Source organism: Poecilia reticulata, chromosome 17 (assembly GCF_904066995.2).
Source record: "Poecilia reticulata chromosome 17, P_reticulata-male-v2, whole genome shotgun sequence".
Taxonomy (NCBI): Eukaryota; Metazoa; Chordata; class Actinopteri; order Cyprinodontiformes; family Poeciliidae; genus Poecilia; species Poecilia reticulata.
The window spans coordinates 24099848-24127839 of NC_088846.1; the positions used below are offsets into that span (position 1 = coordinate 24099848).

General features: G+C 35.1%; 1 protein-coding gene across 1 annotated transcript; it reads right to left on the minus strand.

Moving 5' to 3' along the window:
• Positions 1-9: 9 nt before the first annotated feature.
• On the minus strand, positions 10-26839 carry gipc2 (GIPC PDZ domain containing family, member 2). Its single transcript, XM_008434618.2, has 6 exons — positions 26181-26839; positions 10042-10227; positions 5148-5328; positions 4180-4292; positions 2316-2397; positions 10-1176 (listed from the first exon to the last, which is right to left on the minus strand). The coding sequence occupies exons 1-6, from the start codon at positions 26454-26456 to the stop codon at positions 1025-1027; spliced, it is 990 nt and encodes a 329-aa protein (XP_008432840.1). The 5' UTR covers positions 26457-26839; the 3' UTR covers positions 10-1024.
• Positions 26840-27992: the final 1153 nt, after the last annotated feature.

Sequence of the window (27992 nt, forward strand, 5' to 3'; positions counted from 1 at the left end):
AAAAAAAGATTACAATATGTCACATTTTATTTGTTTTTATGCAACAGCAGCGATCCCTTATGGTTGCAAACAGTTGGCTACGGAAATTTATAGACGGCTTTGAAAAGGTCTTTGCTGTAGCCACGCCTTCGATTTCATTTGACAATAATTTACAGAAATAGGGCAAACATATGTAAATATACCCTTTAGACTAAAACTAGCTGCGTTTCCATTGACGTTTGCGCTAGGATTTAGCTGTTGCTTTGGAAACACTTTTTCCACATCACATAAGTCATGTGATCAACAACTGGATGTTACTACTGGTGGAGGTGACAAAGAAGTAAGTGGCAGGAGGATGATGGAGCGGCATGGTTTTTAATGACTTATCAGGTGAAAAAAATATTCACGTGTGATTTTTAATTGTTTCTTATTTAATGGAAACATTGTAATTGCAAAATTGTATTTTTCGCGAAATATCGACAAAGTTTTGCACGTTTGTAATGGAAACGCAGCAACTGAGGAATGTCTGCTATCAACTTGGCTATCAACACAACAGATGAGAAATTATCACAAGTAATCTACCAGAAAGAAAAAAAAATTACCTGACGAGAGAAACATTGCTAAAAATCTGCATCATTCTAATTACACAATGCTGCTGTAAAATCAGCAACATTCTCATACATATATATGTATACATAAAAAAAGAAAAATTTATAAAAAGATGTGCCGCACATCTGTATATCCAAACATACACAACTAAAAAATAGATTCAGAGTATGAAAGAGGAGATTTAAGTTTCTGAAGGTGCAATTTATAACCACTGTGACAAACCTCTGCAACATCTGAACTCGGTAATCAATGTTCTGCACACTAGAGGCAAAACCGGTGTCAGAAACTGGATTCCAGATATCTTTACACGCTAATTTCTTTATTGACACGCCAGCCTGCCTGTTTGTCCAGTCGGCTTCTGGGAGAGGAGTGTGTGTGTGTTCATGTGTGTGCGTGAGTGTGTGTGTGTGTGTGTCTGAGGGATGCAGCATAAAACTTAAATCCTTCCCTGCTTGGCGTCTCCGATAGCGCCCCACACGTCAAAGACGAACTCGTCGGGAAAGGCGAAGTCTCCGAGGGCCTCGTCCAGAGCCATGGCGAACTCGTCGGGGTTCTTCTTGTCGCGGCCGACTTCGACCATTGTAGCAGCTGGAGAGAGGCGGGGAGAAAAAACAAAAATAAATGCTTCAGAAAACGGGATCAAAAAATGTGTTTTCGTCAACATGGTTGAAAAATGTATCACAGTACAAGACTTTCATATTAGTCGATATTGATAATTATCGATTAGTTTTTTGTTTTAAATACCTGAAATGCTGCCTAACTGGTAGCGTAACCTTTCCCGTTTTATCCAGTTTTCACTCCAAACAGTTGTTGGTTGCTGCAGTTACTCAACAGCTTGTTGCTAGGTAACCACAGACTGAGTGAGTTGCTAGGTAACCAAAGAATGAGTGAGTCAGTTGATCCCACCAGCCCTTTGTTTGGGCGGCTAAAGCCTTTACATACTGGAATTATAGATATATTCTTCATTTTCGTGTTTATGAATATGTTTATTAGCCTTTCAAACTGATGTGAAATTTATTTTTTCTTTTATCCTTACAAGCACTTTGTCAGCAAAATTTACAATAATCTGCAAAAGCTTTGGAGAAAACACCCGTCAGTTGGTTGTTCAGCAATAATACAAAATGTGTTTTGAAAATGGTATCTTCTTTAAATTTTTTTTTGGGAATTCTGCACCTAAAAATTAAGTATGAAAAAACTAAAACTACCACTATAACAAAATATAAACAATATTTAACCAATTAAAACTATAAAATGCACTCCAAAACCTAATTAAAACTAACCAAATTAAATGAAAAGAGACAATGAAATAAAACTATAAACTATTATAACCCTGGTTGAAGTGGGCAAAGATGGCCCCTGATGGGGGTTTAAACAGGAGCAGCAAAAGCAAATGAGGTGGATTAGCTGTGCTTGTTAACAACTCATGCTGTATTTCTGGCATGATGCTCCTGAGATTGTTTTACAGCAACGATTTTCAGTCAGAGGCCTCTATGGAGTCGCTGCAGGACTGACTGCTACCTGAGATCCATCACCATTCACCACAACTCTAAGGATGCTGGGTGATGAGAGTTTTGACATTTCTCTTTTTGATCAACTATTTTTGAATTGAATAAATAATAATAGTGAAAAAATGAATTGTATATTTTATATTTTAAGCAGATATACTGAGAATAACTTCTTCAGCAGGAGTAATTTTAAATTCATGAGCTAATCAAACATCTTCCTACCAAGCTCAGTGTCTCTGATCCCCATGTAGCTCTCCAGGAGGTCGTCTACTTTCTTTATTGCTTTCTCATCAAATTCTGTCGGCTGCAAAACAAGAACAGTTTAGAATATTTTCTTCCAGTTTCCTTTAAGGCACAAGGGAGGAAAGTCACAGCAGTTATTTTTAAAGGAATACACTCACGCAACTCCCATTTATGAAGAAGACGAACAAAATAGGTTAATTTCCACCCCTTAAAATGTTTTTCTTTCATTTCTCTTCATATAGAAATGGGTCACTTCTAAGGTATTGTTCAACATTGTTTATTCTGATATGCCATGTTAAAAAGAGCAAGACGTCTGGTAAAGATGTGTAAAAAAATAATTAAAATTAACGTCTTTAAATGCAGTGACTTAAGTTCCGTCAAATAAAAGTGGTTTTTTTATTTATTTGCCAGTTTATGGCATCATTAACTCTAAAAACTGTGGGAGGTTATTTTTTCAAAGTAGGATATTTTTCACACTAAATATTTAAAATCTGAATGACATAATGGATTTTTCTCTAATTATCAGAGTGTGATTATGCTGCTTCAATAAAATATCAATTTATTTCAACAGGATGCAAAAGAGCAAAAGGAATAGCTATAAAACATTAAAAGACAAATCTAGATATAACATGATATTAATTGCACTACAGTAACAGTGTTGCCATTCTTTCAGAGCTGTTGTTTTCCATAAAACATTGTTAAACAAAACCAAAGTGAATGGAAGTAGCTAAAAATCCAAATCTGAAGCAAATATCACAGTTTTGATACACTGAAATCTACTTTCTAATTTATTTAGACATTTTTTCCAACATCCGCTTATTTTCATTTTCTGTTTAAATATTTTGCCCATCATTTTGCTGCTGCTGAATTCCCTCGCTGAAGAACAATGAAGGTTATTTCTGTCTCAACAAACAGCTGCATCTAGTTCAGAGGCGAGTAGAAAACACACAAATTATACTCAACTTACAGTAGTGATACTATGACATATTTTTACTCAAATAAAAGTAAAACAGTACATGGTAAAAAGTTTACTCAAGTACTGAGTAAATGATCAAATTATCAATCATTTAATATTTAAAAATTGCATAATCAGATAGGGGCTGCACAGTGGCGCAGTTGGTAGAGCTGTTGCCTTGCAGCAAGAAGGTTCTGGGTTTGATTCCCGACCCGGGTCTATCTACATGCTCTACATGTTCTCCCTGTGCATGCGTGGGTTTTCTCTGGGTACTCTGGCTTCCTGCCACAGTCCAAAAACATGACTGTGAGGTTAATTGAGTGTGTGTGTGCATGGTTGTGTGTCTCTGTGTTGCCCTGCGACAGACTGGCGACCTGTCCACAGTGACCCCGCCTCTCGCCCGGAACGTTAGCTGGAGATGGACACCAGCACCCCTCCTGACCCCACTGAGGGACAAGGGTGTCAGGAAAATGGACGGATGGATGGATAATCAGATGGACCAAATTACAAAGTTGAGTGGAATTGTTTTGCATTTTAAGGACAAAAGGGACAATAATTCATATAAATAACAAAGAATAACATAATCAGGCAAAAGAAAAGTTTTCCAAATGAGTTTGTTTCAATAAAAAACTTAGGAAATTTAATTTTGGTTAAAACCATGTCTCATCATTGAGTGGGTAGAAAATCCAAAAATCTTAGTCAAATAAGACGTCAGAACGTCAAATCCGAGGTGGAATAATTCATTGAGACATTCACACCACAGCTCAGCCGTCACCCACCGACAGAGGAAACTTCAGACATAAATATTCAGAGCAGCCTTTTAAATCGCGGTGAATCATCCGATTGCTGTGTGGCTGGTTACATAAGGACAAAATAAGGATGAAATACCTCGTCCTCCACTGTGGCCGGACCTTTGGAGCGAAGTCTCAGCGTGCTCCTCCCCGTGCCGATCTTATTGTCGTTGCCCGGCTTGCCGCCCTTTGACCTGGGCTCAAGCATTTCTGTCAAAGAGGAAAAGCGTTGAGAAAAAAATAACAGTTTTATGTAAACTTCTTTCTCGGTCTGTGACTAAGATGTGAGTCATTAAATGCCAAACACCTGGTCACTTTTTATTTATCACTGCTGTGCAACAATGAATGCTGCTGACTAAAAAGAAATTATCTGGCATTTACATCTAAAATATTATACTCCAAGGATAAAATCTTGTGATACTTTTAAGGAATCATTTATATTATAAATTTAAAAATAAATTTGGCTTCACAGGGTGGTGTTTACCGTTTGGTTTATAATCATTGTGGTTCTCAGTAAAATAGCAATTTTGCGTGAGAAATTAAACAAAAGTTCAAATGATCAATCAATTATTCTGTGACATCACAACAGTCCAATCAATCAATAAGTACCCAGAACAATCTGCAGATCAAATCTATAGTAGAACTACAATGATTAGGGTTGAAATGATTGATCAATTATTGAAATAATTGTCAACTAATTTATCAATCGATTAATCGCAAACTCAAAATTTTGAGTTTGCGATTAGTTTCCTAAAAAAACTGCATATTTGGAGAGGCAATAAAGCCTCTCCAAATTATTATTATTAATAATTAATGTTGCATTTTAGGCAATAATATAATGTCTTGTTTTAAAAACGAATTGAATTTAATCATTTTTGCATCTTTTAATGTGAAAAAAGCTTAATTTTTTTGTATCCAATGATTCGATTAATCGTCGATTCAATGGAATAATCGTTAGATCCAACCTATGAGAATAGTGCTTAAGACTTCAAAGAGTAACTAACAGAAGGTCATTTAAAATTAAAATTGTATCTTTCATCTTTGAAATGTCTGTTTCAAACTCACCAAAAGCCTTCATGGGCTCGATCAGTTTGATGGTGAAGGTCGTGTTCCTGGGAAGGTCTTTGAGCATGCGGGCGACCTCGTAGTGCCGCGTCCCGACGATGTTGCGTCCGTTGATGCACTCTATGTGGTCGCCCACGGAGATCACCTTCACCTCGTCTGCAACGCTGCCCTCTCGGATTCGCTGCCATGCAGGCAGAGGAAGGGCAGATTAGCAACAAACGTGACTACAAAACACTAAAAACACTTTTACAATGTAAATGCAAACAGGCTCAACTATTTACATTCTCATCTACATTTGGATAAATGTTCACAGGAAGTTGCAGAGAAACGTTTTGTTCAACTTTCTATACGGTAAATTTCGCTGGATATCATAGTCTTTACTGGAAACAGTGAAGCTCTTTAAAATCTTCTCGTTTTCTGGACTCAGTTTTTTTTCAACACTCCACACATTCTCAAACATGTTAAAATTTAACATTAGCATCTTCCAATGGTGCACACACGTCTAATAGCTTAGCTATTTTTTCATTTGGCGCTTTTGCCTTTTTCCACTAACTGAAAATATTTATCACACTTAGCTTCCCCTAAATTCATTTTCCTAATAAATTCTACAGCGCTAATTTATTTAGCTGTTTTGCAAACTTTCAGTTGACTAAAGTTCAACATCTATGTTGAAGTTTTGGTCATTCACCGTTCAGTTAGATACTCTTATTTTGACATTCCATTTCCTATCTTCACATTCCATTTCCTAAAATCTTACCAAGTATTTTGGCCTAGTTTCTAGTTCACAAATCTTAGTAAACTTGAAATAAGAAACCCAACTTACAGGTAACTTTTAAGCAAGAATCAGTAGCTTTTCAATAATTCAATAATTCCTTAATATTGATGAAAAAGTGGTAGCATCACTGGCAGATTATTTCACTTATAGGAAAAATTTCTTGTTACATGTTCAATAATCTTTCAGTCGAATTAGTATCTTTTCACCAATATTAAAGAAGTTATTTATTTTAAGCAATTTCTTATATTTTGCTTAAAAAATAAGTTAGTTTTGTCTTATTTCAAATGCACTAAGATATTTACACTAGAAACTAGGCCAACATTACTTTTGCAGTGCATTCTCCACAAGTGCAGCAAACGACATTCTGCACCCACAATGCATCTCTGTAGAGGTTGCAATTTTTACACAGTACACAGTTTAAAATCTACTGATGTTCTGAATTAACAAAACTCAACAACTATAAAACTAAAAACATGAGTGAAAGGTTTGTTACAAAGAATCACTTCCTGAAGTGCAACCTTACAGGTAGGAGTGTAGTAACAACTCTGACCCTGGTGAGGGCGACATACTGTGTTGCAACATGTCTGGTTGAAGTTAGCGCTTCAGCTTAATACAACGCTGGTGTAGGACTTTAGCATTAGTGGAACTAATGTTTATGATTAGTGCTTTAGTGTTAGCACAACTACATTTTTAGCTAGCAGTGTCAACCGTCAGCTATCCATTAAAAATTTTGTTTTCTTGGGATCAGAGTCCAACTGAAACACCAAAATGAATCCAATGGTCAAACATTTGACCCAAACTGTTCAGCTCAACAGAAAAGAAACTGGTTAGGTTGTCCAGAAACAAACCAGGAACCTCCAAGATTCAGGCCCATCATAAACTAAAACCTGCTGACCAACAAAATAAAAAAAGAAGTATGTTTGGAAGTGAGGCTTTCCTTGATGCACATGGGACGTTTGTGTAAAATAAATGTGAAATTAGTTTAAAACAGCAAAGTAAAAATTTGTTTTTAATATAAGTTTTTCAAAGGGAATCTAAATAGTTCTGAATATTCCTTCATTTATTAACTGGATGTGTTTAGATGATTTTCATACACAAGCGATGAAGTTGTAATTTCCAGAAAGCAGAGGTAATAAATTTCACTCTTATCAGGAAACCTGAGATTAATGAACTAAAAGGTTGAAGTGAGGAATTTGAGGTCATGTTCGGTTTTCAGAGGAATAGAAAAAACAGAAATAAATTAGAGGCTGGAGGAATGCTGCTTTTACTAACAAATGATGACCTGCAGACTGGAGCATCACAGGCGAGAGATGAATCAGCATCTTAAATATGCAGCTAAGATTAAAAGAAGAAAAACTTTGAAGCTGAATGCAGTTTTATATGAAAGAGGATTGTTCAGTGGTCCTAATCCTCAAAAGACAGAAAGAAGAAAGGTTTAAAATAAGAACGACAGGAAAAGGGTGACAGGAAGAACGAACAAAAGAAAAAATGGACGAAAGAAAAAGGAACAAAAGAAAGAACAAAAATGAAGAAAAGAAAAGAAAGAAAAGAAAAAAATTCAAAAGAAAGAAGCAATGAAAGAAAGGACAAAAGTAAAAAAAACAGAAGAAAAGAAAAGGGACAAATGAAAGAAAAAAGAACGACAGAAAAGGCAAAATGAAGAAAAACGAAAGGACTAAAATAGGATAAAAGGAAAAAATAAGATACGACAGAAGGAAGAAAGAAGGAAAGAAAGTACTTGTGGAACACAAAAAGAAAAATGAATAAGAAATAAAAGAAAGAAGGACATAAAGTAAAGAAAGAATGAAACAAAATAAAGAAAAGACAAAAAGAAAGAAACAGGATGAAGAATCAAAAGGACAAAAGAAAATAACAGAAACTGAAGAAGAAAAAAGGAACAAACAGAAGAAAGGAAGAACTAAAAAAATGTAAAAGCACAAAAGAACAAAAAAATGAAAGGAAGAAAGAAAGAACGAACGAAAAGACTCCTAAAGGTCCTGCAAAGATAAGCGGGTTTAGGCAAAGGCTGAAAGTTTCTACAAATGTCAGAAAGAAAAATGTGCAGAAAGAAAGATGTTGGGTATTAAACTTCATGCATAAAATAAAAAAAGCAATGTTTTAAATGTAAATATAAAGGTAATAAAAAAAAGCAAGCCCAGCATGTTGTTTTTGTCTTCAGGTTGCAAACTGTGCGCTCTTATATAATTTTCTACAAATTCAAACATTTCCCTAAATAAAACCTGCTAACAAGATAAGCTTTTTCTGCAATTTAGTAAATAGATATCATAAAAATACAAACAGCCTTGTTAGATTATATTCAAAGAACAAGTTATTAATATTTCTCATGTTACAACTCTACGTCCGTGCCCTGCAGTCGTCCCTGTCAGGCTGTGGAGCTGCAGTGCAGCAGCAGCAGCACAGGATGTCGCATGTGAGCAGATTGATCCCACGGATAAAACCATTACACAAGGTGACACATCACAATGCATCATGACTCACAACACATAAAGGTTTGAAAAGCTGCCAGAAGAAAGAAACGAGTTGGTCGAGACCAGAGATATCAGGCCTGTATTACCAAACCAGATAAGAGCTTGAGATTTTAACTGTGTTTCATGATTACATTTTTGAGAAACGCAGTCAGGTCACATCAGAATAGAGAGGACCGGATGAAGGTATCGTTATCTAAAATACTTCAAGTACTCTGTAATGTCCTGAGATTCTGCTGTTTTATGTTTGTTTTAGGACAGGCAGGAAGAAGCTTCTTAATATCAAAGCTGAATTAGGTTTAAAGCTATCAGAAAAAAATACATTCAAGCTGTCATTTTTTCTTATTTTACCATTTTAATAATGACAAATATGCAGCATGTATGTGTGGCAGTGACGTAATTGTCATCTTACTATAAAAACCCTATTTAATTTTTAGATTGTGATAGCTTATCAGTCATTGTCTGGAGTTAATAATATAATGATTAACATAAAGGTACCAGCATAATGACTTGTGTAACAGGATAATAAATAGGGATGCAAAAATCGGTTGGTGAACCCAATCTGCAGGTTTTTAGCTCCGACCTTTGACCAACCTGTCGGCAATGGAAAATACAATCTTCATTCAGTCCATGAATGCACCATGGTGAAGCTCTACAAGGTTACAGTGAAAACACTCTACAGTAGGGAACATGTTAACAAGTCAGTGGGGTTTAATCGGTCTTATAAATGACTAAATAATATTGACAAATTAGATTTTAAGAATAGATACGTTAGATTAGCGGTGCACCGATTGTAGGTTTCTGGCCGATCACCAATTTTTAAAAATAAAACCTTACGTACCCATTCCGGTTTTGGTCAATACCAGTTTTTTTCCTAAAGGTGACCTATTATGCTTCCCTGAACAAGGTAGGACAGGTCTGTGAGCAATACAAAACAAGTTTAATAAATTTTTTGCAACAATATAATTCTTAAATATTGATATATTAGTTTGAAATTCTGTCTATTTTTGAGCTGTTTTAGGGCGTCTTGTCACTTTAAATCCAGATGAGCTGCTACTGGCCACGCCCCCAAACTCACAGGTAAAAATGGCTGCAAACAGATGCTCAATTATAGAACCGTACATCTTTGAAAAGCAGAAGTGGAGCCTCCTGCACAACCAACAAGAACACAGCACAACAAAAGCACTTGTCTTTTCCAGCAGCCATTGTACAGCACATACAGTGAAAAAACAGCTGACCAAACGTTCTGGAACTCAGTTTGGGTTGCTAGGTAACGGCGCAGTCCACATCAGATATGCAAAACAATCGGGAGGTTTTTGAAACAGCTCGTTTTCCAGACATCAAAAAACATTAACTTGTTGCCAAAAAATTTTTGTTTTTTTGTTTGTCTTCTTAAGTGCTTAGGTTGTTTTTAGAAGCAGTTGGGACCCAAACAGAAGTAGAAAAACATCCAAAATGTGAATTTTGCATAATAACTGACACTCTGCTTAATTATAAAATCATAAAAACAAAAAAATGTAAAAAGCTGAGCTCACGGCATCACTTGCTGTAACTGCATCACAGTTGGTGCTTTCACATGTCTCCAACGTCTCGTTTGCAAAAAAAAAAAAAAAAGAAAAGGTTTTCTTCTTACCTTTATAAAGGCATAGCCTGCTCCATTGTCGGTTATGGTGAGGCCAAGGGCGTCTTCAGATTTGTACACTTCCACCTCCTTTTTGATCCCTTTAATGTGGGCAAAGATAAAATCCTCCAGGCCGATCTGCCCCCCCAGCAGCTTCTCCATGTCAATCTTGTGGGTGTTGAGGGTACAGAATAGGATCTGTGAAGATGCAAGGTGTAGATTACATGATTTAACCTATATATAACAGTTTATCCCAACCAAAAAGAGGATTTTGCTTCTATTACTGCAAAGTTATTAGTATTTATGTGGTCTTCAATCCTCCAACACCATCATCAATGAGGGAAACATCCTTCCCTTCTGTACGAGGAATGTGAAAATCTGGCTTCACACCTTTGTAACTGCAATATCCTCCCAAGGTGGTGAGACGAGAGAAATTTGATCAGTGCACACACGATACAGAAACTTCAAACACAGACACTGAAACCCCAGGAGGAAAGCGCTGAGGAGGTGTAAATCATTTATCCTGAGCTAACTCATCTGGAGAATCAAGTTCTACATGTTTTGTTGCTTTTTCAACCAACTATGGGACAATCTGAGCCAGACTGGATTTAGTGAAGAGCTGATTTCTGAGGAAAACACACAAAGAGTAAGAGTTACTTTCTGATTTCATGGTAGAATGAACAAACAGTGTGATCCACTCAGGCCCCGTCAGCAAGGCCTGCGTTGCTTGTGTACCAACAGGCGCTGCTCATGCACACATTAGCTAGCATGGCCTTGTCCGTTGCCTTGGGCTACCAGACTATAAAGAATAGGATTAAAAACAGAGGGAGGCCACTGCTGAGAGAGAAACTAAAAAAAGGGAGTGATATAAAAGGAGAGGGTGTAGAAGCCTCATCCCCCTACTTGTCTCCACTTAGGCAAGGGTATTACCGAAGAGACGCCCACGCTCGGCTACCAAGGCTGCATTAAACTCCTTCTCTTCGGTCCTGCTCGGCCGCTTCATGTCACACGTTGCAGAGAAAGCCTCTGCTCTAACACTTGACTCACAAGAACAGCTACTGCACCTCCCACGACCTGCGGCACGGAGCAAACACCCTGCGAACCGCATGGCAGAAGGGCAAATCAGAGGGAGATTCGTTGCAATCTGTTCAGCATGTAACCCCGGTACTGAACACATGCAAAAAGAAAAAACAACACACTGAAATATGTTTAAATATGACCCTGAAGAAACTCCCTAAATATTTGGTTTTACAAAAAAGTTGACTTATGTCAGATTTTGGTTGTAAGAAACCATTGCTGCTCTTTAATCCATTCCAAAACAATTTACTCTTCAGTATTTCCTTTTTATATCAACTAAACCTAAATGATGTAAACAAACCACACGCAAGACGTAGGGCTGAAACGATTAATCGCATTAATTGTAATTAGTTGTGATTAACCGATTGTTGAAATAATTGTCAACTAATTTAGTAATCGATTAATCGTCAACTGGAGTATAAAGACTCAAAACGGCCATTTGCTAAACAAACAACATATTCAGAGCAGTAATTAAGTCAAAACTATATAAAGATTTACATTTTGTATTTCAAACAGAAATCTGTCTTTATCTGTAAACATGTTTGTGTCAGAACTTTATAAATAAAATAATATATTATTGCAATTGAGTAATATTTTTATTATTCATTTCCAATTTTTATGTATTTCTAATATTTTATAAAAATAAGTTTAAATAGTTACATGAAAACTCAGCAGAATGTGAGTTTTGTCAGTATTCAGCTACTCAATGTAATAATTGATATAATAATCGATTACTAAAATAATCATTAGGTTCATCCCTACTCGAGTATTTCCATTTTCTATCAATTCAAATTTAAGGTAGGTTTAAACAAATGGTAAACAAGCCACACAGAAAAGTAAGGGATAAGACGATTAATCGGATTAAGTGCGATTAATCAACTTTTTTTCATTTTTTTTTTCAACTAAATTAGTAATATTAGTAATCGATTAATCATTAACTGGAGTATACAGACTTTAAAAAATGTCAATTACATTTTGCATTTATGTTCATAAATATGTTGTACTCAGAACTCAGTGGGATTATTTCGCTTCACCTGGTCAGCATACACTGAAGCAATGCTATGTTTTTGCATTTTAACCAAACAAAAATGTATTTTAAGGGCCTACATGCAAACCAACCAGACATGCACACAGCTTCTCTCCTGTACGTACAATAAAAAGTGAATTAAAGCAAAGGAGGAAGCAAACAAAAAAATTGCTGACACATTTAGGCAAATGATAACACAATCATTTACCTACGTCAACAAAGGCAAATCACCTGTAAGTTCTCCTTGTTTTACTGATTTCAGCAAAGCCTTATTATAAAGCCTTCCAATGGCAATATTACTGTTAAAAAGCAATGAAGACAATTGTTGTGGTCGAAAATTGCTATGACGGCAATATCAGTTGGAAGACACGCATAGAAACAGAATTTAATTTTATATCTTCTTACGAGGAAGGAAAGATGACAATCCAAATCTGGGTTCCATGTTAATTTAAAATACACTTTACAGATTAAATAACTGCAAGTCACATTTCTCCAAAGAGTGAGATGAATCCCTGAACTTAAGCTTTAATAAAATACATTTTTCCTTAATGTAGGTGCAAAAATAAAACAAATAATTGACGTTTTTCAAGCAGTAATGTTGCAATCAAAGCGACTCTCTCCTTTACATCTCCACCCACACACACTCAGCGATCACTTTTCCTTCCTGTGCAGACGGGTAAGACGAGACAAACGATGCACCTCCCTCTGAAATTTACTTTGCACTTAAACCACGTTGACTTCAATCTCAAGAAACCCGTTTCTTACGCACCAACAACTCCTGTTATTTACTGCTTGTCATTTTACAGACTTTGGAACCAAAAGGTGAAACTGTAGCAAAAACACTCATAAGTGTTGAACTTAAGCAGCTGCTAAGTGTTTTTTAAAGAGCGCTGTAGTTACCGGTCTATTAAAGATCGTCCACTGCTGCTAAGACTTGACCTTTCTTCTGTTTATGTAAAAATAATAATCTTGACAGAAAAGTTTCAAATGCTAGTTTTATACCAGTAATGCAGTCATATTGTGCTGCAGCTAAACTTAATCAGACATTATCATTGTTTGTCCATTTAAATACTAATGTTAGCCTGGGTAAAAATTATATTTTATAATATATAATACAATATTCTAGCAATTATTCTGATGATCAATCGAGTAATCAGATAAAATTTTTAAATATTTTATTCAATATTAGAAATACATAGAGAAATGCAAATAAGTAAATACTTTTTTTAAATAAGAAAAAATTTTATTGCCTAAAATGCAACAACAAAAACTGCATTTCTTTATTGGATTTATTTATTTCTTTATTAGTGTAGGTCTGATCTATTGATTACTTTTTTATTAATATTTGCACAACAAAAGGAGAAATCTGTACTGCTATTACAGCAATAAAATCATTCCTATAATTTCTGTCCTGGATATTTTAATTTTTAATAAGCAGGGAAGTTAATTTTACTTCCAGTCTGAAAAAACTCATTGGTACAATAAAAAATATTACAACCTAAATCTGCGTAGAGTATGAATACTTTGTGCTTAGCACACTGCCCTGAACAACAACTCAAATACAAACATTCATCTCCAGGATTAGTGAATCTAACCTTCTGGAAACGAAGTATGTTTACTAGTTTTGTTGAAGATACTAAGTATGAAATACTGATGTACTGTTATTACTGTGTGGTAGTTTTAATAGTTAACAGAAACTGCTGATGTGAGCTGTATGTTTTCACCCAGAAAAAATGCTTGTCAGCATCTAAGGCTGGCCAATCATTTGCCAAACTGCGGATGTGACACAGATGAACAGGTCTGACAATAAGGTGGTTCCCTGATCTGGGCTAAAATCCTGTTTCTGATTAACTGAAACTACAAACCAGTCAGTTTATTAAGCTAACTAAACAAGAATACAATATACCAGTTATCAAGGTGAAAAAACAGATTTTTGTAATAAAAATGATCTAAAAACAACAAAAAATTCCAACAAATCCAAACAAAAAGTTTCTAATTTACCAATCCTCTTTTATTTTTTAAAACATACTGTTGAGTAGTAGTTACATTTACTTTTAAGAGTATTTTTGCTGTGCTGTTCTCTTCACTTTTACTCCAGTAACTTTATTCTGAAGTATTTCTACTCTTACTTGAGCAAAATTTCTGAATTTTCTACACATTGAATGAAAAACAAAACTGTTTAAACCAGAAATCCACTGGACTCAGACACACACCTGCGGTTTTTATTAAAGTTTCATAAGTTTTTTATTGAAAGAAACTGAACTGGAAACATTTTATTTTTGACTGATTTTGTTATATTTTGCTGTTTATACGAGTTATTGTCAGTTTGGTCCTTAGAATACCAAATATTTCACTTAACTTTATATGTTTGGTCCGTCTGATGGTGTAGTTTTTAAAAATTAAATGATTGATAATTTGATGGGATACAAAGTACTTGAATAGACTTTTTACCACATACTTGAGTGACTTCTTGGACGGCTTCTTTTTACTTTTAATTTAATAAAAATATGTTGAAATAGTGCTACTTTCACTCTACCGACTTCTGCTGGTACTTGTTGGCGTTACGGACCAGAACCACAAATAGCTGAAAAGCATAAATATTTGGGACCCCATCAAAATCGATTAGAACCATCTATTTTATTAGTTCAAATACCAAATATATCTTAATAATCCTTAATGTACACAATGCAAACCATTTAAGCACTCCCACCTATCCCAATATCTGCTATCTTCCTTATCGCCGCTCTTTGGGTTACAGCCAATCAGCGGCAAGGAAAAGTAAAATGGAGTTTCTTGATTGGCTGTTTCCCCAGTACCAGTCAATACTGTGTCAAGCAGCATTGCTACTAGACATTTTCCACTTCCCAAGCTGCCTTTCCTTTAGGAAAAACCCACATATAGGCAAATTTTACGCAAATAATTTGGAGTCATGATCCACAGAAAAATCCACAAATAGGCCTGAGTCCAATGTAATTATAAACTACAGACAGGAGCAGAAATATGTCCTGTAAGATGGTGACAACCATAATAATGCATTTGATATGAAGATAACAGAATAAAATCAGACCAGAACAACCAGGAAAAAAAATAAAGAAATAAAGAAGAAAACAAAATGTAATATTTACTTCTGCTTCCTGAAGTAGCAGGAAGCAAAACATTTTCACTTTTATTGATTTAAAAGTGAAAATATTTCCTTGAACAAAAAGACCACAGGTGATTAGTTTCTGTTTACCTGAGGTTGAGCCCTATTCTCACATCGCCACGCCCAGAAGGCGACAACTCTGACTTTCTGTTTCAGATTTCAGCTGAATCTGTTTTAAACGCAGAGAGCAATCAGAACCATGTGCGACTTTCCAAACCTGCTCCGCCTAAACAATGACCTACATCAATTACGCCAGGCTCCAGTCGGCCTTTAACTCACTTTTTCATGCTCCCTGTTTTAGAATATAGAAATGCACCAATCTGGCTTTTCTTGGCCTAAACCAATTTCCAGTTCATCGTCAGGTTTTGCAAGTCAGGTTAGATTTTGACCGATTCCAGTTTTTATTTCAAAAGACTTTAAGTTCTCTTTTAATGGAAGAAGCGGTTTTGAATCGAACAGAAAATGGAGTGAATACGAGTAAGGGTTTACTGATTACATCAGAGATTGGCCGCTGCATGTGGATCTTATCCACCGATCTTATCTGCCTCCACGAAGGTCTGAGAAATCAGCAGCTGTTCCCTTCTGCTCTGCAATGAGCGAGGGCCGACGGACAGACCACGCCGTCAACTTAGCAACTTTCTTGCTATATTTAGCAACTTTAAGACAAAAGAAATGAGCAAATAAATAAAAATGAGTATCGGCCAAATTCGGAATCAGCAAATCAGGCTTTTTAAATATTGGTGATCAGCCAGAAAACTGCAAACTGTGCACTTCTAAATACAAGATTATCTAGATTTACGCACATCAACATATATAGCTGACATTTACAAGATGTTTTTTTCTTTTTAAGTCCTAATTGATTTAATGAAAAATAAAAAATAAATATGTTGGATTCAGATTTCTGAGCCATTTTTTTAATGCTCAGTTTGTCCTATGGCCAAAAGTTCAAATACGTTAAGTAACAACTGATAAGGGCAAACAGGAAGGTTAATAAAACACTGACGTATGTATCCAAGACGGAAAGTTAGATAACTTGTATTTCCTCATGATAAACCTTGTACAGTATTATTATTACTATTAATGTTGTTGGTTGTTATAATTTTGTTTGTTTTTTTTATTTAAAGAACTTCTTTTGTATGAAACTTTATTCCTGATGCTGCCTTAATTTTCTGATAAATTCTGTTTGATGACATCGTTTTACATTTCTACCATTAACAGCTTCATAAGAAACTTATGTTTATTTTTTACACAATCAGTTAAAAGACAATTTGATTCTCTTTTAAACTGAACAACTAATAGCTCAAACATATTTGCAGCAAAACTCAAATGTTCGTAAGAGAAAAGTAATCAGTAACTATATTAGTAACAAAATATCCAGAGTTTAGGAATAACTAGTTACATTTACTTAAGTAACTTTTTTGGGAAAAAATTATTTTAGGAGTATTTCTACTATGCTGTACTTTTTACTTTTACGAGCAGTTTTGTTATAAAGTATTTTTACTTTTACCTGAATAAAATTTCAGAATTTTTTTACCAACTGAATGAAAAAACAAACATATTTTAACCAAAAATTCACCAGAGACAGACACACATCTGCAGCTTTATCAGTTTTTAATTGAAAGAAACTGACTTGGAAAAATCTTTATTTTGCCTAATTTTGTTAGTTTTTGCATACGTTATTGTCATTTTGGTTCTTAAAAAACATACATTTCCATTTATATTTTAGTCCATTTTATTTTGTAATTTTTAAACATTAAATGGTTGATAATTTGATCAGTTACTCAGTACTTGAGTAAACTTTTTTTACCCTTACTTGAGTAATTTATTGGACAGCTACTAATTTTTATTGTACTAAAAATATGTTGCGGTACTGGTACTATTCTTACTTGAGTACAACTTTTTGGGTAATGATTAAACATCCTGTTGTTGTAAGTATGTTGGAAATAAAAAAATGGGTCATTTGAGTTTAACCTACATTAACTTCTTGTTTATTTACACTTCAGGAAGTTGGTTAATGCAAGAAAAAACAGGCAGACGCCCAGATGGGATTGTTCAACATAATCCCCCGTAACCCCCAGTTAAGAAACGTCTGGCCGGGCTCACTCACGCACGCACAGCAATCTGAAATCTGCAAAACAGAAACTAGTTGCAAGCGCGGCTCTTTCCAGCAACCACAGCTCAGAAATTCAAATGACAGGCAAATAAATTCATGTGTGCTTTCAGGTAACCAGGTGGACAGGAGGCAAAGTCCAGGAGCCACACCTGAAACGCTCCAGCTGCACGGCCATTAAAACGCAGACCTTGAACTGAGCCACATAGAAACAGCTTATTCTGTGACCCAAAACTGTAGAAACTGCAGACCGATTCACAGATATCAGTGCATCTGACCCGTTTGAGGGTTTTAGAAAGCATACACATGCAAATATGTTAATCTAAACTTTAACTTGGGTTTAAATTTTACCCAGTAAAATTTAATGATTAAAATACATTTATACATTTTATAAGTTATATAGCATATAACTTATGCATAATTTATATATTCAAATTTATATAATTATTAGAAATTATAATAAACCTATAATAAATGTATTACAAATCATGAGTTTATATATTTATATATTCATTAAAATAGCAAATTATGCATTATTTTAATAAATAATTACATTTATTATTTAATATATAATGCATCATTTAATAAATTACTCATTTAGTAATGCATTATTAAGATAACAAATAAGTTCCAGAAAAAAAACAATGAGATGCTGTTAGCTGCTGCCAGCTTGTCAAAAAATAATCACGACTCTTGATGTGTGTTGACAGAACTGCTGCAGTCTGACCTGCTGTGTTAAAAGGAGTAATGAGTTCAAGTTTAACAGTCAGATTTTGGTCACAAAATGTCACAGTGGACATGTTAGAGACCAAAGAAACATACATTTTATTTTATTTTTAATGTAAATACTGTGAGATTTTTACTCAGGGTTCTCATACTGTGGAAATCTCAACACCAAATGGAAAATTTAGATGCATTTATTTTCTTTTACAACTGATTCATGAAACTATTGGAACAAGCAACTTCTTCTTTTTTTTTTTTTTAACAAAAATCGGCCCAAATTGTAATTTTTTTCTCTTTATTTACATTACAGCCCTCTATATGTAAAAATAGCCCAATTGATTTATTTCTCACTAAAATGTGTTATTGGCAATACTGCCCAGGTTTTCTGTTAGTCCAAACCCAGCGGATAAAAACAGATGTCACAGTCATAATGATTGATGCTCACTGTGAAACCGTCTTTTCATTTAGTTTTGAGTTCAGACTGGATTTGACAGCTGTGCATAACATTTCAATAGCTGAAGCTGTAAATTCTATTTTTAATTAACATTTTAATGCCTAGTTAAAATAAATCCCAGCTGATTGAATGTGGTTGAGAAAACTCCACTTATAGTCACAGCATGCTAGCATAGCTCTAATATATCAGCTCTTTTTGTGGATTTTTGTTCATAAATATCATTGTACACCTTATTATCTTCATCACCAATATCATTGTTATCAGAGGTCAACTTGCATTTTCTAAGAGGTGGCATCTGAAAATGTGCATCAGATATTCTTTATAGTTTAATAATAATAATTAAGAAAACAAGAAATCATCTTTTTATTAAAACCAAATCTCTATTGCCACAATTAGTGTTAACAGGTATGAAACAAGTAACATTTTTAATCCATCTTCCTCTTCCATCTTTAATCCATTTCTTGTACTTTTGTGCTATAAATGTGACATTACAGAGAGGCCCAGTTCTTTTAGCTTCTCTACAAATTGTGAAAAACCAGTGAACATGCCATTCAATTAAGGAAAAACTTAGTGCTGCACCGATTGCAGTTTTCTGGCTGATCGCAGATTAACGATCTTTTAAAAAGCCTAACTTACCGATTCCGATTTTGGCTGATACCATTTCTTTTGTCTGAAATGTTGCTCAATATATCAAGAAAGTTGTTGAATTGGCAATAATGGGGTGACTATTGTTAACTGTAAATGTGCAGACATGAGCTGGTTGGCCGGTTTGTCAGTCAAACGTCTCTCACAGGAGAAAAGAAAAGCACAGTGGTTGATTTTTAGACCTTTGCAGAAGTTGATGGCATCGGTGGATAAGATCAGCTTCACGTGTGAAAATCGGCCAATCTCCGATCTCCCAAAACGAAGGAAATCAGCACCGATAAATCGGCTGGCCGATAACTCGATGCACCCTTGAAAAAATGTGTTGGTTTTTATAAGTCAAATAATAATAAACTACATTTATAGCTTTGTTCCTGAAAAGCTGAACTTCAGTTTGGGAAAAACCTAGCTTTAAGATGATTTTATCTTCTGTCCAGCGATAATAAAGTCCAGTTCCATCACAGATATGCTGAACGTTGGTGGTGTTTGTGAAGGGAGGAGGCCCGGTGGGCAGAGCTGCTTGTCTGTGTCCTCTGGGACAAAGATGTGACGAGTTATCTGGTTAGATTTCAGGCAGGCCCCACCGAGCCGGACACAGGAGACTTCCTGTGCTCAAATCTGTGCAGTCTAACAACAAGTACTATCAGATCTTTCCGCATTTGTATCAGGTTTTTAAAAGTCTACATTTGTGGAAAAAACAAAGTTACAGGGTGTGCTGCCAAAGGGAAAAGAGCCAAAATAATTTAAATAAGTAATGCAAGTCATTTAGTCAGAAAAGTTATTTAATTTTACAGGTTTAGATTTCTCAAACATGGATATCTGTGACCCCTACTACTGTATGAGTTTAATAGTTAAATAGCTGCCTGATATAATTAACTAATAATACTGATGGCATGCTGAGATTTGAGCTGTTATTTTTACTCTCCTGCCCACTGGGCAAGTATTAAGGCATTACTTAAGCAGGAAATTATTTTCTCGGTGTGCCAAAATGGAAAAATAATCTCCACTGGTTCCTGTAAATGTAAACGTTCTTCTAGTCCCTGATAGGATTTATAAAACACCCAGTTTAAAGCTGCAATAAGATGGTAAAGGAAGAAAAATAGCCATCACTGGTGTAAATAAAAGGTGATAAAATGGGTCTTTTTCTTCTTCCCTGTGCTAATTTCACAAATATGCTGCATAAATCAATTTAAAAATAAATAAGGAGCAATAACACGCATTAAGGTGCAGGACTTTATTCTTCAAGCCTCATTTGATTCAGTTTCAGCATTCACTCTATAAATTCATACCTACCATGACTTCTAGTGAGTCTACATAACAGTTACATCTCTAAGAGACTGCTGAGAGGTTACAACAAATCAAAAGAATTACATTGTTTAAAGGTATCGGTCAGGATGAGGATAGAAACAAGGCTCCACAGTCAATATGAACTAGAAGACTAGATGGAAACTGTTCAGATAGGAAGCAAACAAACAGTCAGGAACACCGAAAAAGCTTCAGAACTGGTACTGTTCACACTGCAATAATCTCATATATTCTCCAAAACACTGAACTACGGAGAACTTTTTAAATCTTCCAAGACCTGATGGGACAATGTGTTAATGTCCGATGAAGCCCAACTTTATTTATTTATTTTTTTATTACAGCTTAAGAAGTTATTTTTGGCTTAAAAACAACTACAAACTACAGGAAATGGAAAACCATACCCAGAGTGAAACACGGTAATGGCTGTACCATGCTCTGGGGTTATTTTCTTCAAATGGATATAGAGTTTAATAGAAGATGTTTTTAACAGATTAAAATACAGTGGACCACCAGTACCAAGAGAACAACTTTGGGTAAATGGTATGTTTTTATATTGAAAGGCAACATAAAAAAATTTGTATCTGCTTATTTTAATGGTTCTAACATCAAATATATCTCAATATGCATTAATATACATTAAAATGTCTTTTTAAACTACCACAGAAACCAACATCCACAGAGCTCTTCGTTTTCTACGGTCTTGGGGTTACAGCCAATCAGCAGCAAAAAAAATTAATGGTGCTCCTTGATTGGTTGCTTTGCAAGCGCCAGCCAATCGCATTGTGTCTAGGTGTTTCAGCTTTCCAAGCTGCCTTTTATTTTGAATATTTTTGATACTGAAAAGAAATCTGTGTGTATGGTAAGTTTTTCATTAATAATTTGAAGTTACAGGAAGTCATGGATGCACAGTGCCAGTCATTTTTACAACCAAAGCCTTCAGTATCTGCTAGAAAACACACGAAGATGAAGCAGGATTGAATTTTTCAAAAACATCCAAATCAACATGAAAATGACTGTGTGAAAAAAACTGACAAGACCTGGAAAGAGCCCAGAACCGAGGCTATGCTCACGCTGCAGGTCTTAAATTCAGATTTTATGATTAAATCCAATGTTTTTTGTTCATATTAATACTAATTAAACGCGACTGCATTTGAACTTGTGTGTGAACAATTTATGATCCCAAGTTGTTGTCATCACACAGTAACAAATTGTTTACGGAAGTAATAATGGATGGAGTCGTTTATGGATTAATTTTAATGTTTATTGACATTGGGAGCCAACAGTATTGTCACAAGATCATAACAACATGAAGGACGTTAATAAAAAGAAAGAACAAACAATAGAAAGGGCTTTTTGCGACGCACTGACAGAAACTACTGTGGAGAAGTTTGTTTGGATCTGAAGTCAAAGCCAACAGTGGTTTGATTGTGATCAGTTGCACTTCAGGAGTTTCTTCCAAAAGAACATAATTATAATTTTCAGCCATTGTTTACAACTAGTTTTACCACATTTGGCTTTTTCTGCTCCAGAATTATGACATGTTGCAAATAATTTTTTCTTTAAAGTGTGATCTTTTGACTTGAAGGCTTATAACGCATCCAAACTAATTTCTTTAATGCTGTTTTAATCGTATAATTAGTTGGAGCAAACATTTCCCATAAACAAAAAGATGCTGCTGTGTCAAACAAGAGAAAACAAAGGAAGCACAAGATTAACATCAATTAAATATTTTTATGTATAAACATTTATATGATTTTAACTAAACTAGTAGTTCAGCAAAGCGCATGCTGTGAGCTGATTTATTTCCAAACTAAAAGCAGAGGGAGTTTTCACTTTTGATGTGTTTAAGATGAATATAAATTTGATTTTCAAAGCAAATCAATGAAAAAAAAAAGTAGATTGGATCATTGTCCAACTGACTGGGGTTGAAACAGTTAATATAAAAGGCTGTGATGGAGGTAATATTTAATCCAGTGGAATAAAATGACAAATATTGGATAAAACGCGACATGACTGTACAAACTGCAGATACTTTAAAATCAATCGGATATGTATCTGATTTGGCACTACAAATGAAAGTGGTACCAATCCAGTTTAGTGATGGGTGAAAAAATAAATTAACAAATTGGAATTTGGTTGTTCAGAATGTCATGAAAAAGCTGAATAAGGATAGCAAAAAAAAAGTTGATTTTGGTCCCATTTTCCTGCTTTGTGAACATAACCAAAGTCTATCAAGAGGTCTGTCTCACAATCTGATTGATTTGAAGAATTTTCTCCAAGTAACTTTTAGTTGCTTGCAAAAATCTACAAAATAAGACTTATGGTGAATACTCAGCTGTGAAGACAATGGCTTTCTGCTCCATATTCACATTAAAAAGGTGAGTAAACATTTCAAACTGCTCCTTCATTCATCATTTCCGCTGCTCTTCCAATACAACTTGTTCAAAAGTCTTTTGTCACTGTGAGAAGAACAAACTGAGGCAGCTTCAGTAAAACTAGTTCAGACAGGAAAAGCCTAATGAGCGTGACAAATGGACTCAGTGGAACAAACAGCCATAGAAAAACCGCCGCTGTCCCATTCAGATAAAACAAAAAAAGGCAGAGTTGGGACTCATTAGGGATACATTTAAATAGTTGATGACTTTAAAAAACTGATGCATCACTAACCAGGTTGTGTGATTCACTGTAAACCAATGCAACTCAGATCTTCATGGTTTCCTGCTCAGATATTTGACACAACAAAACATACCACTCATGCTCCCCTTTCAAAAGAAGAGCTTAGATAGTTCAACCACAAAGGAAAGACACAGAACCTGCTTTTGTTTCCAGGACCTCCATGTACAGCTTTTTTTTCTCCCCTCGCATCTATTGGAACCTGCTGCTGAATAAACACGATAACTACGACTAAATATAGATGCGTTTAGTTTGGAAGGTATCCGGTGACGCCATACGGAGAAGAGACAAAGATCACTCTCAGTACTTGAGGTGTAAAAGGTGAGGCAGGCCAGAAAGAGCTGACAAGGTGCGTCTTTGGAGACATGACACAACGCTGACTTCATGTCCAGCACAGGAGCCGTTTCTGAGAAGAGCTACATATTAAACTGCATTCTTTCATTCCTTCCTGCAATATCACAGTAAAAGTTCAGTACCTTTATAAATACCTACACTAACATTTTACTGCTTACCACTAAGAACAATACGAGCATTCCTACATAGACGTAGACAGTAGCAACTAAAATGTGCACTTAACAAATCACAACTAAAGCAGAGAGAGAAACATAAAAATCACAACCGACTGGGAATTCAATATTCACATTTAGATAGAATTTATCAATGAGTTGATAAATAAGTCATGTTTATCATTTTTAAATACAATCAGGACTAAAATTACTCAAAAAAATACAAAGAAGGACTCTGTGTAAACCAACAAAAAAATACACTCAGGTAGATATCTCCTGGTAGATGCTTAAAATGTCACCACCACAAAATCTATAGAGTCAGCTCATTGCAGCCAACTAAGACATCTTTTATGATGAAAAGTGAAAATTTCAGCTCAAAATAAAAGGAATAATATAACAAAAAGAAACAAATGTCTGAATAAAATGCAATCAACAGACATCCAATGCCTTGATTTTCAAATCAGGATGAGAACTACAATCAAAGGAAAGAGGGAGTAATGTAAAATCTTCAGAAAGTTAAGATTATACCTGAGATTTAGACATATTAAATCAGAATTACTCAGCAACCAGGAAAATAAGCAGACATAAAAATAATGAGTACACTTATATGAAGTAGAAAAGGGTTACCAACCTCCTGCAATACCAGTTCCATTTTTCTTATTTAAGGTGTGACTTGCTGATTTTGATTTATTCCTTAATAACACATCCAAACTAATTTTCCTTAAGGCCGTTTTAATCATATAATTAGATGGAGCAAATATTTCCCATGAACAAAAAAATTGTGCTGCAAAGTCTTTCTCAACAGCAAAAAACAAGAGTAGCAGAAGATTACCACTAATTAATTAATGTTTTGTGTAATAATTTACATAATTTAATTAGATGTTCAGCAAAGAACATGCTGTCAGCTGACGTATTTCCAGACTAAAAGCGGATGGAGTTTTAGATTTCAATGATTTAAGAGGAATAAAAATTTCCAAAGTAAATCAACAGATTTTGACCATTGTCCAACTGATTGGTGTTGAAACATGTAAATGGGTGTGATGGAGGAAATGCTTAATCCACTGGTATTATAGTAAAGCCATTAAGAGCGAAACAACATGCTAATAACTTTTGGGCAGATTTATATTTCAGGTGTGAAATCCTTTGTGAAAAGGTAACAAGATGTTGAGGGAGTTTTTTTTTTTTTTAATCAAGTAGCAACAGAATCTTAGAATTTCAAAAATTATAAATACATTAAGGATAATTATTTAAAACCTAATCAAAAAAAATTTGTAAAGCTTTCTAGAAAAAAAGCATTGTAAGAAAGCTTTGTGTACTTTCTGTAACTCCACCTTCAACACTTGAATGCAGCAAAAAGCAAGTGATTTTTTTTTCTTTAGTTTTTAGCTCAAATATCAATTACTGCAACAGTCAAACGGACATTTACCATGAGATAGAAAGTGCTGTAGGTTTCCAGACAGAGGCAGCATCAACAGAAATGAAATTATTCCAAGATTCTCCCCATTTATGTATCAAAAACTCAAAACATTTGATGAAAAAATAAGCCTGAAAGCTGAAAAAGTATGTGTTTTCAAGGTTTGACACATTTAATAAATGCACAAATCAATCTGTAAGAGATAGAATCAGCCATTGTTTTATTAGCTGGTCAGACCACGAAGAAAACAAATTTTTTTATTGACCAGGAACAGCTTCAATCAATGCTTATTCAATAAATAATGGGGAATATTGTTTTTTTTTCCCTTTTCTATCTCTGCCCAAGGTTGATAAACTGAAACCAGGCTTGTATTGATCAGTTATTGGATTGGCGCATTACAATTTTTTTTTTTTAAAGTACCGCTTCAGGTGTATGATGAAGGTAATAGTTAATATAACAGCATATGTATGCAGTGACTAGTTACATTTACTAGAGTCATTTTTGGGGATGTGGAGGGAGTACTTTTAGGAGTATTTTTACTATGTTGTACTTTGTATTTTTACTTGAGTAATTTCATTATGAAGCATTTCTACTCTTATTTGAGTAACATTTCTGAATTCTCTACCCATTGAATCAAAAACAGACATGGTTTAACCAAAAATTTACCAGACACAGACACACACCTACCGTTTTTTGTTAACATTTCATAACTTGTTTTTTTTTTAAGAAACTGATTTGGAGAAAAAAAAATAATTTTGCCTGATTTTGTTACTTATATCCATTATTGTCATTTTCGTCCTTAAAATACCTAAATTTCCACTTAAGTTTATATTCTGGATGGTCTGTATGTAATTTTTAAACATTAAATTATTGATAATTTGATCAGTTACTCAGTACTTGAGTAGACTTTTTACTCTTACTTGAGTCATTTCTTGGACGACTACTTTTTACTTTTACCGTAGTTGAAAAACAAGTTGAAGTCGTGCTACTCTTACTTGAATACAATTATAGGTACACTGCCCACCTCGTACTACAGGTGAGTTTTTTTATTAGTAGTAATATTATTATTATTACTTACATCAGGAGGGCTGATATTGAACGCCTCTGCTATCTTGCCGTAGAGCTCCTTGACGTTGGAGAATCCCTCAATCCTCCCGGTGGGGCTGCCGTGCGCTAGCTGCGTGTGGAACACCAGCTTGGGCCGCATGCTGGCAGGTGGAGGAGGGAGCCCCGCTCCGTTCACGGCGGATTTGCCCAGGCTCCCAGCACCTGCGTGTCCGCCGCTCAACTCCTCGTTTTCGACCAAGTGCTCCTTCGTCGCCTTGTTTTTCTTCTTCCACGGTCCGTACGGCATGTTTCTGTCGTCGCTTCGAGCCGCTCCGTTTGAAAGACACCGAAGATGAGGCTGACCTGTTGAGTTCAGAGCCCAACGGTCGGGTTCGTCCTTATTTACTTCCTCCTCGGTGTCCTTCTTCCTCACTTCCTTCCGCGAACGCTCGTTTTCCCCTCTCCTCACCTGCGCGCAGTCAAGTTCTGACTTCTGCTCTTTTCTTTTCTTTTTCTCTTTAAAGTTGAAACTAACTCACACGAAATTTCCACAGGTAAGATAAACCCTGACTGAACCTGCGGACTACTGTCCAGTCCTCTGCCAACAATAGCTCCTCTGTTTGTGTGTCAGCGTGTTGTGGGACGCAGGCGCAGTGGGAAGAGCTCAGGATCAGCAGGGCACCTGTGCGCCACAACAGGGACTGGATCCGCCTCTAAACAATTAGTTTACCTCTAGCAATGAAACACAAAGAGAACAAACACTTTTACATTGAGTTTTAAGAGAATATAACAAAAAAAATACACTCATTTATATTTATATTTCTGTTATTGATTTTCACAAGTGGGTAGAGAACTCAAAAATTGTACTAAACTAAGAGTGGCAATACATCAGTAAAAGTATAAAGTAGCTGTCTAAGAAATTACTAAAGTAAGACAAAGAGCAATTGTTTGGTGGAAAGTCTACTCAAGAACTGAATAACTGATCAATTTATCAATCATTTAATATTTAAAAATTATACAATGAGATGGTCCAACATGTCATGTTAAGTGGAAATTTTGTTATTTTAAGGATGAAAATAACAATAATTCATCAAAGTAACCAAACACAACAAAATCAGGCAAAGGAAAATGTTTAAAAATCAGTTTCTGTCAAAAAAAAAAACATGAAACTTTAACAAAAACTGCAGTTCTGTGTCTGTGTCTGGTGAATTCTGGGTTAAAACATGTTTGTTTTTCATTCAGTGGGTAGAAAATCCAGAAATTTCACTTAAGTAAGAATAGAAATGCTTTCTAATAAAATTACTCAAGTAAAAGTAAAAACTACAGAGCAGTAATAATACTCCTAAAGGTATTTTTTTCCCAAAGAAGTTACTCAAGTAAATGCAATTGAGTATATGTAACTACCCAACTCTGTTGATTTTGATAAGTTCCTTCAATTCATTTTCTATTTATTCAATTTAAAACAAAAATAAGTATCCCAACGGGAAATTAAATATTATATTTAATTTAATCCAAGTATCGCAGGCTGTGATGTTGTAAACAAAAAGATTCTCCTCTAGCAGACAGTCTTGCAACAAATCTGCAGAGGCCTCTGACTGAAGACTGTTGCATGACAGTCTTGTATCTGCTGACATGCTAACAGCTCAATATCTGGACAGTAGAGATCTTATTTCTCAGTAACATATCCTGGATGACACAGTCAGTTGCTGCTAATCCACCTCCTTTCCTTTTGCTGCTCCATTTTAAATTTTTGTCTGGCCAAAAGAGATAAATGTTGAAGTAAGGGACATATCCATTATGGTCAAGCCTCCATTTCAACTCTTCTAAGATTTTGGGTAATAGT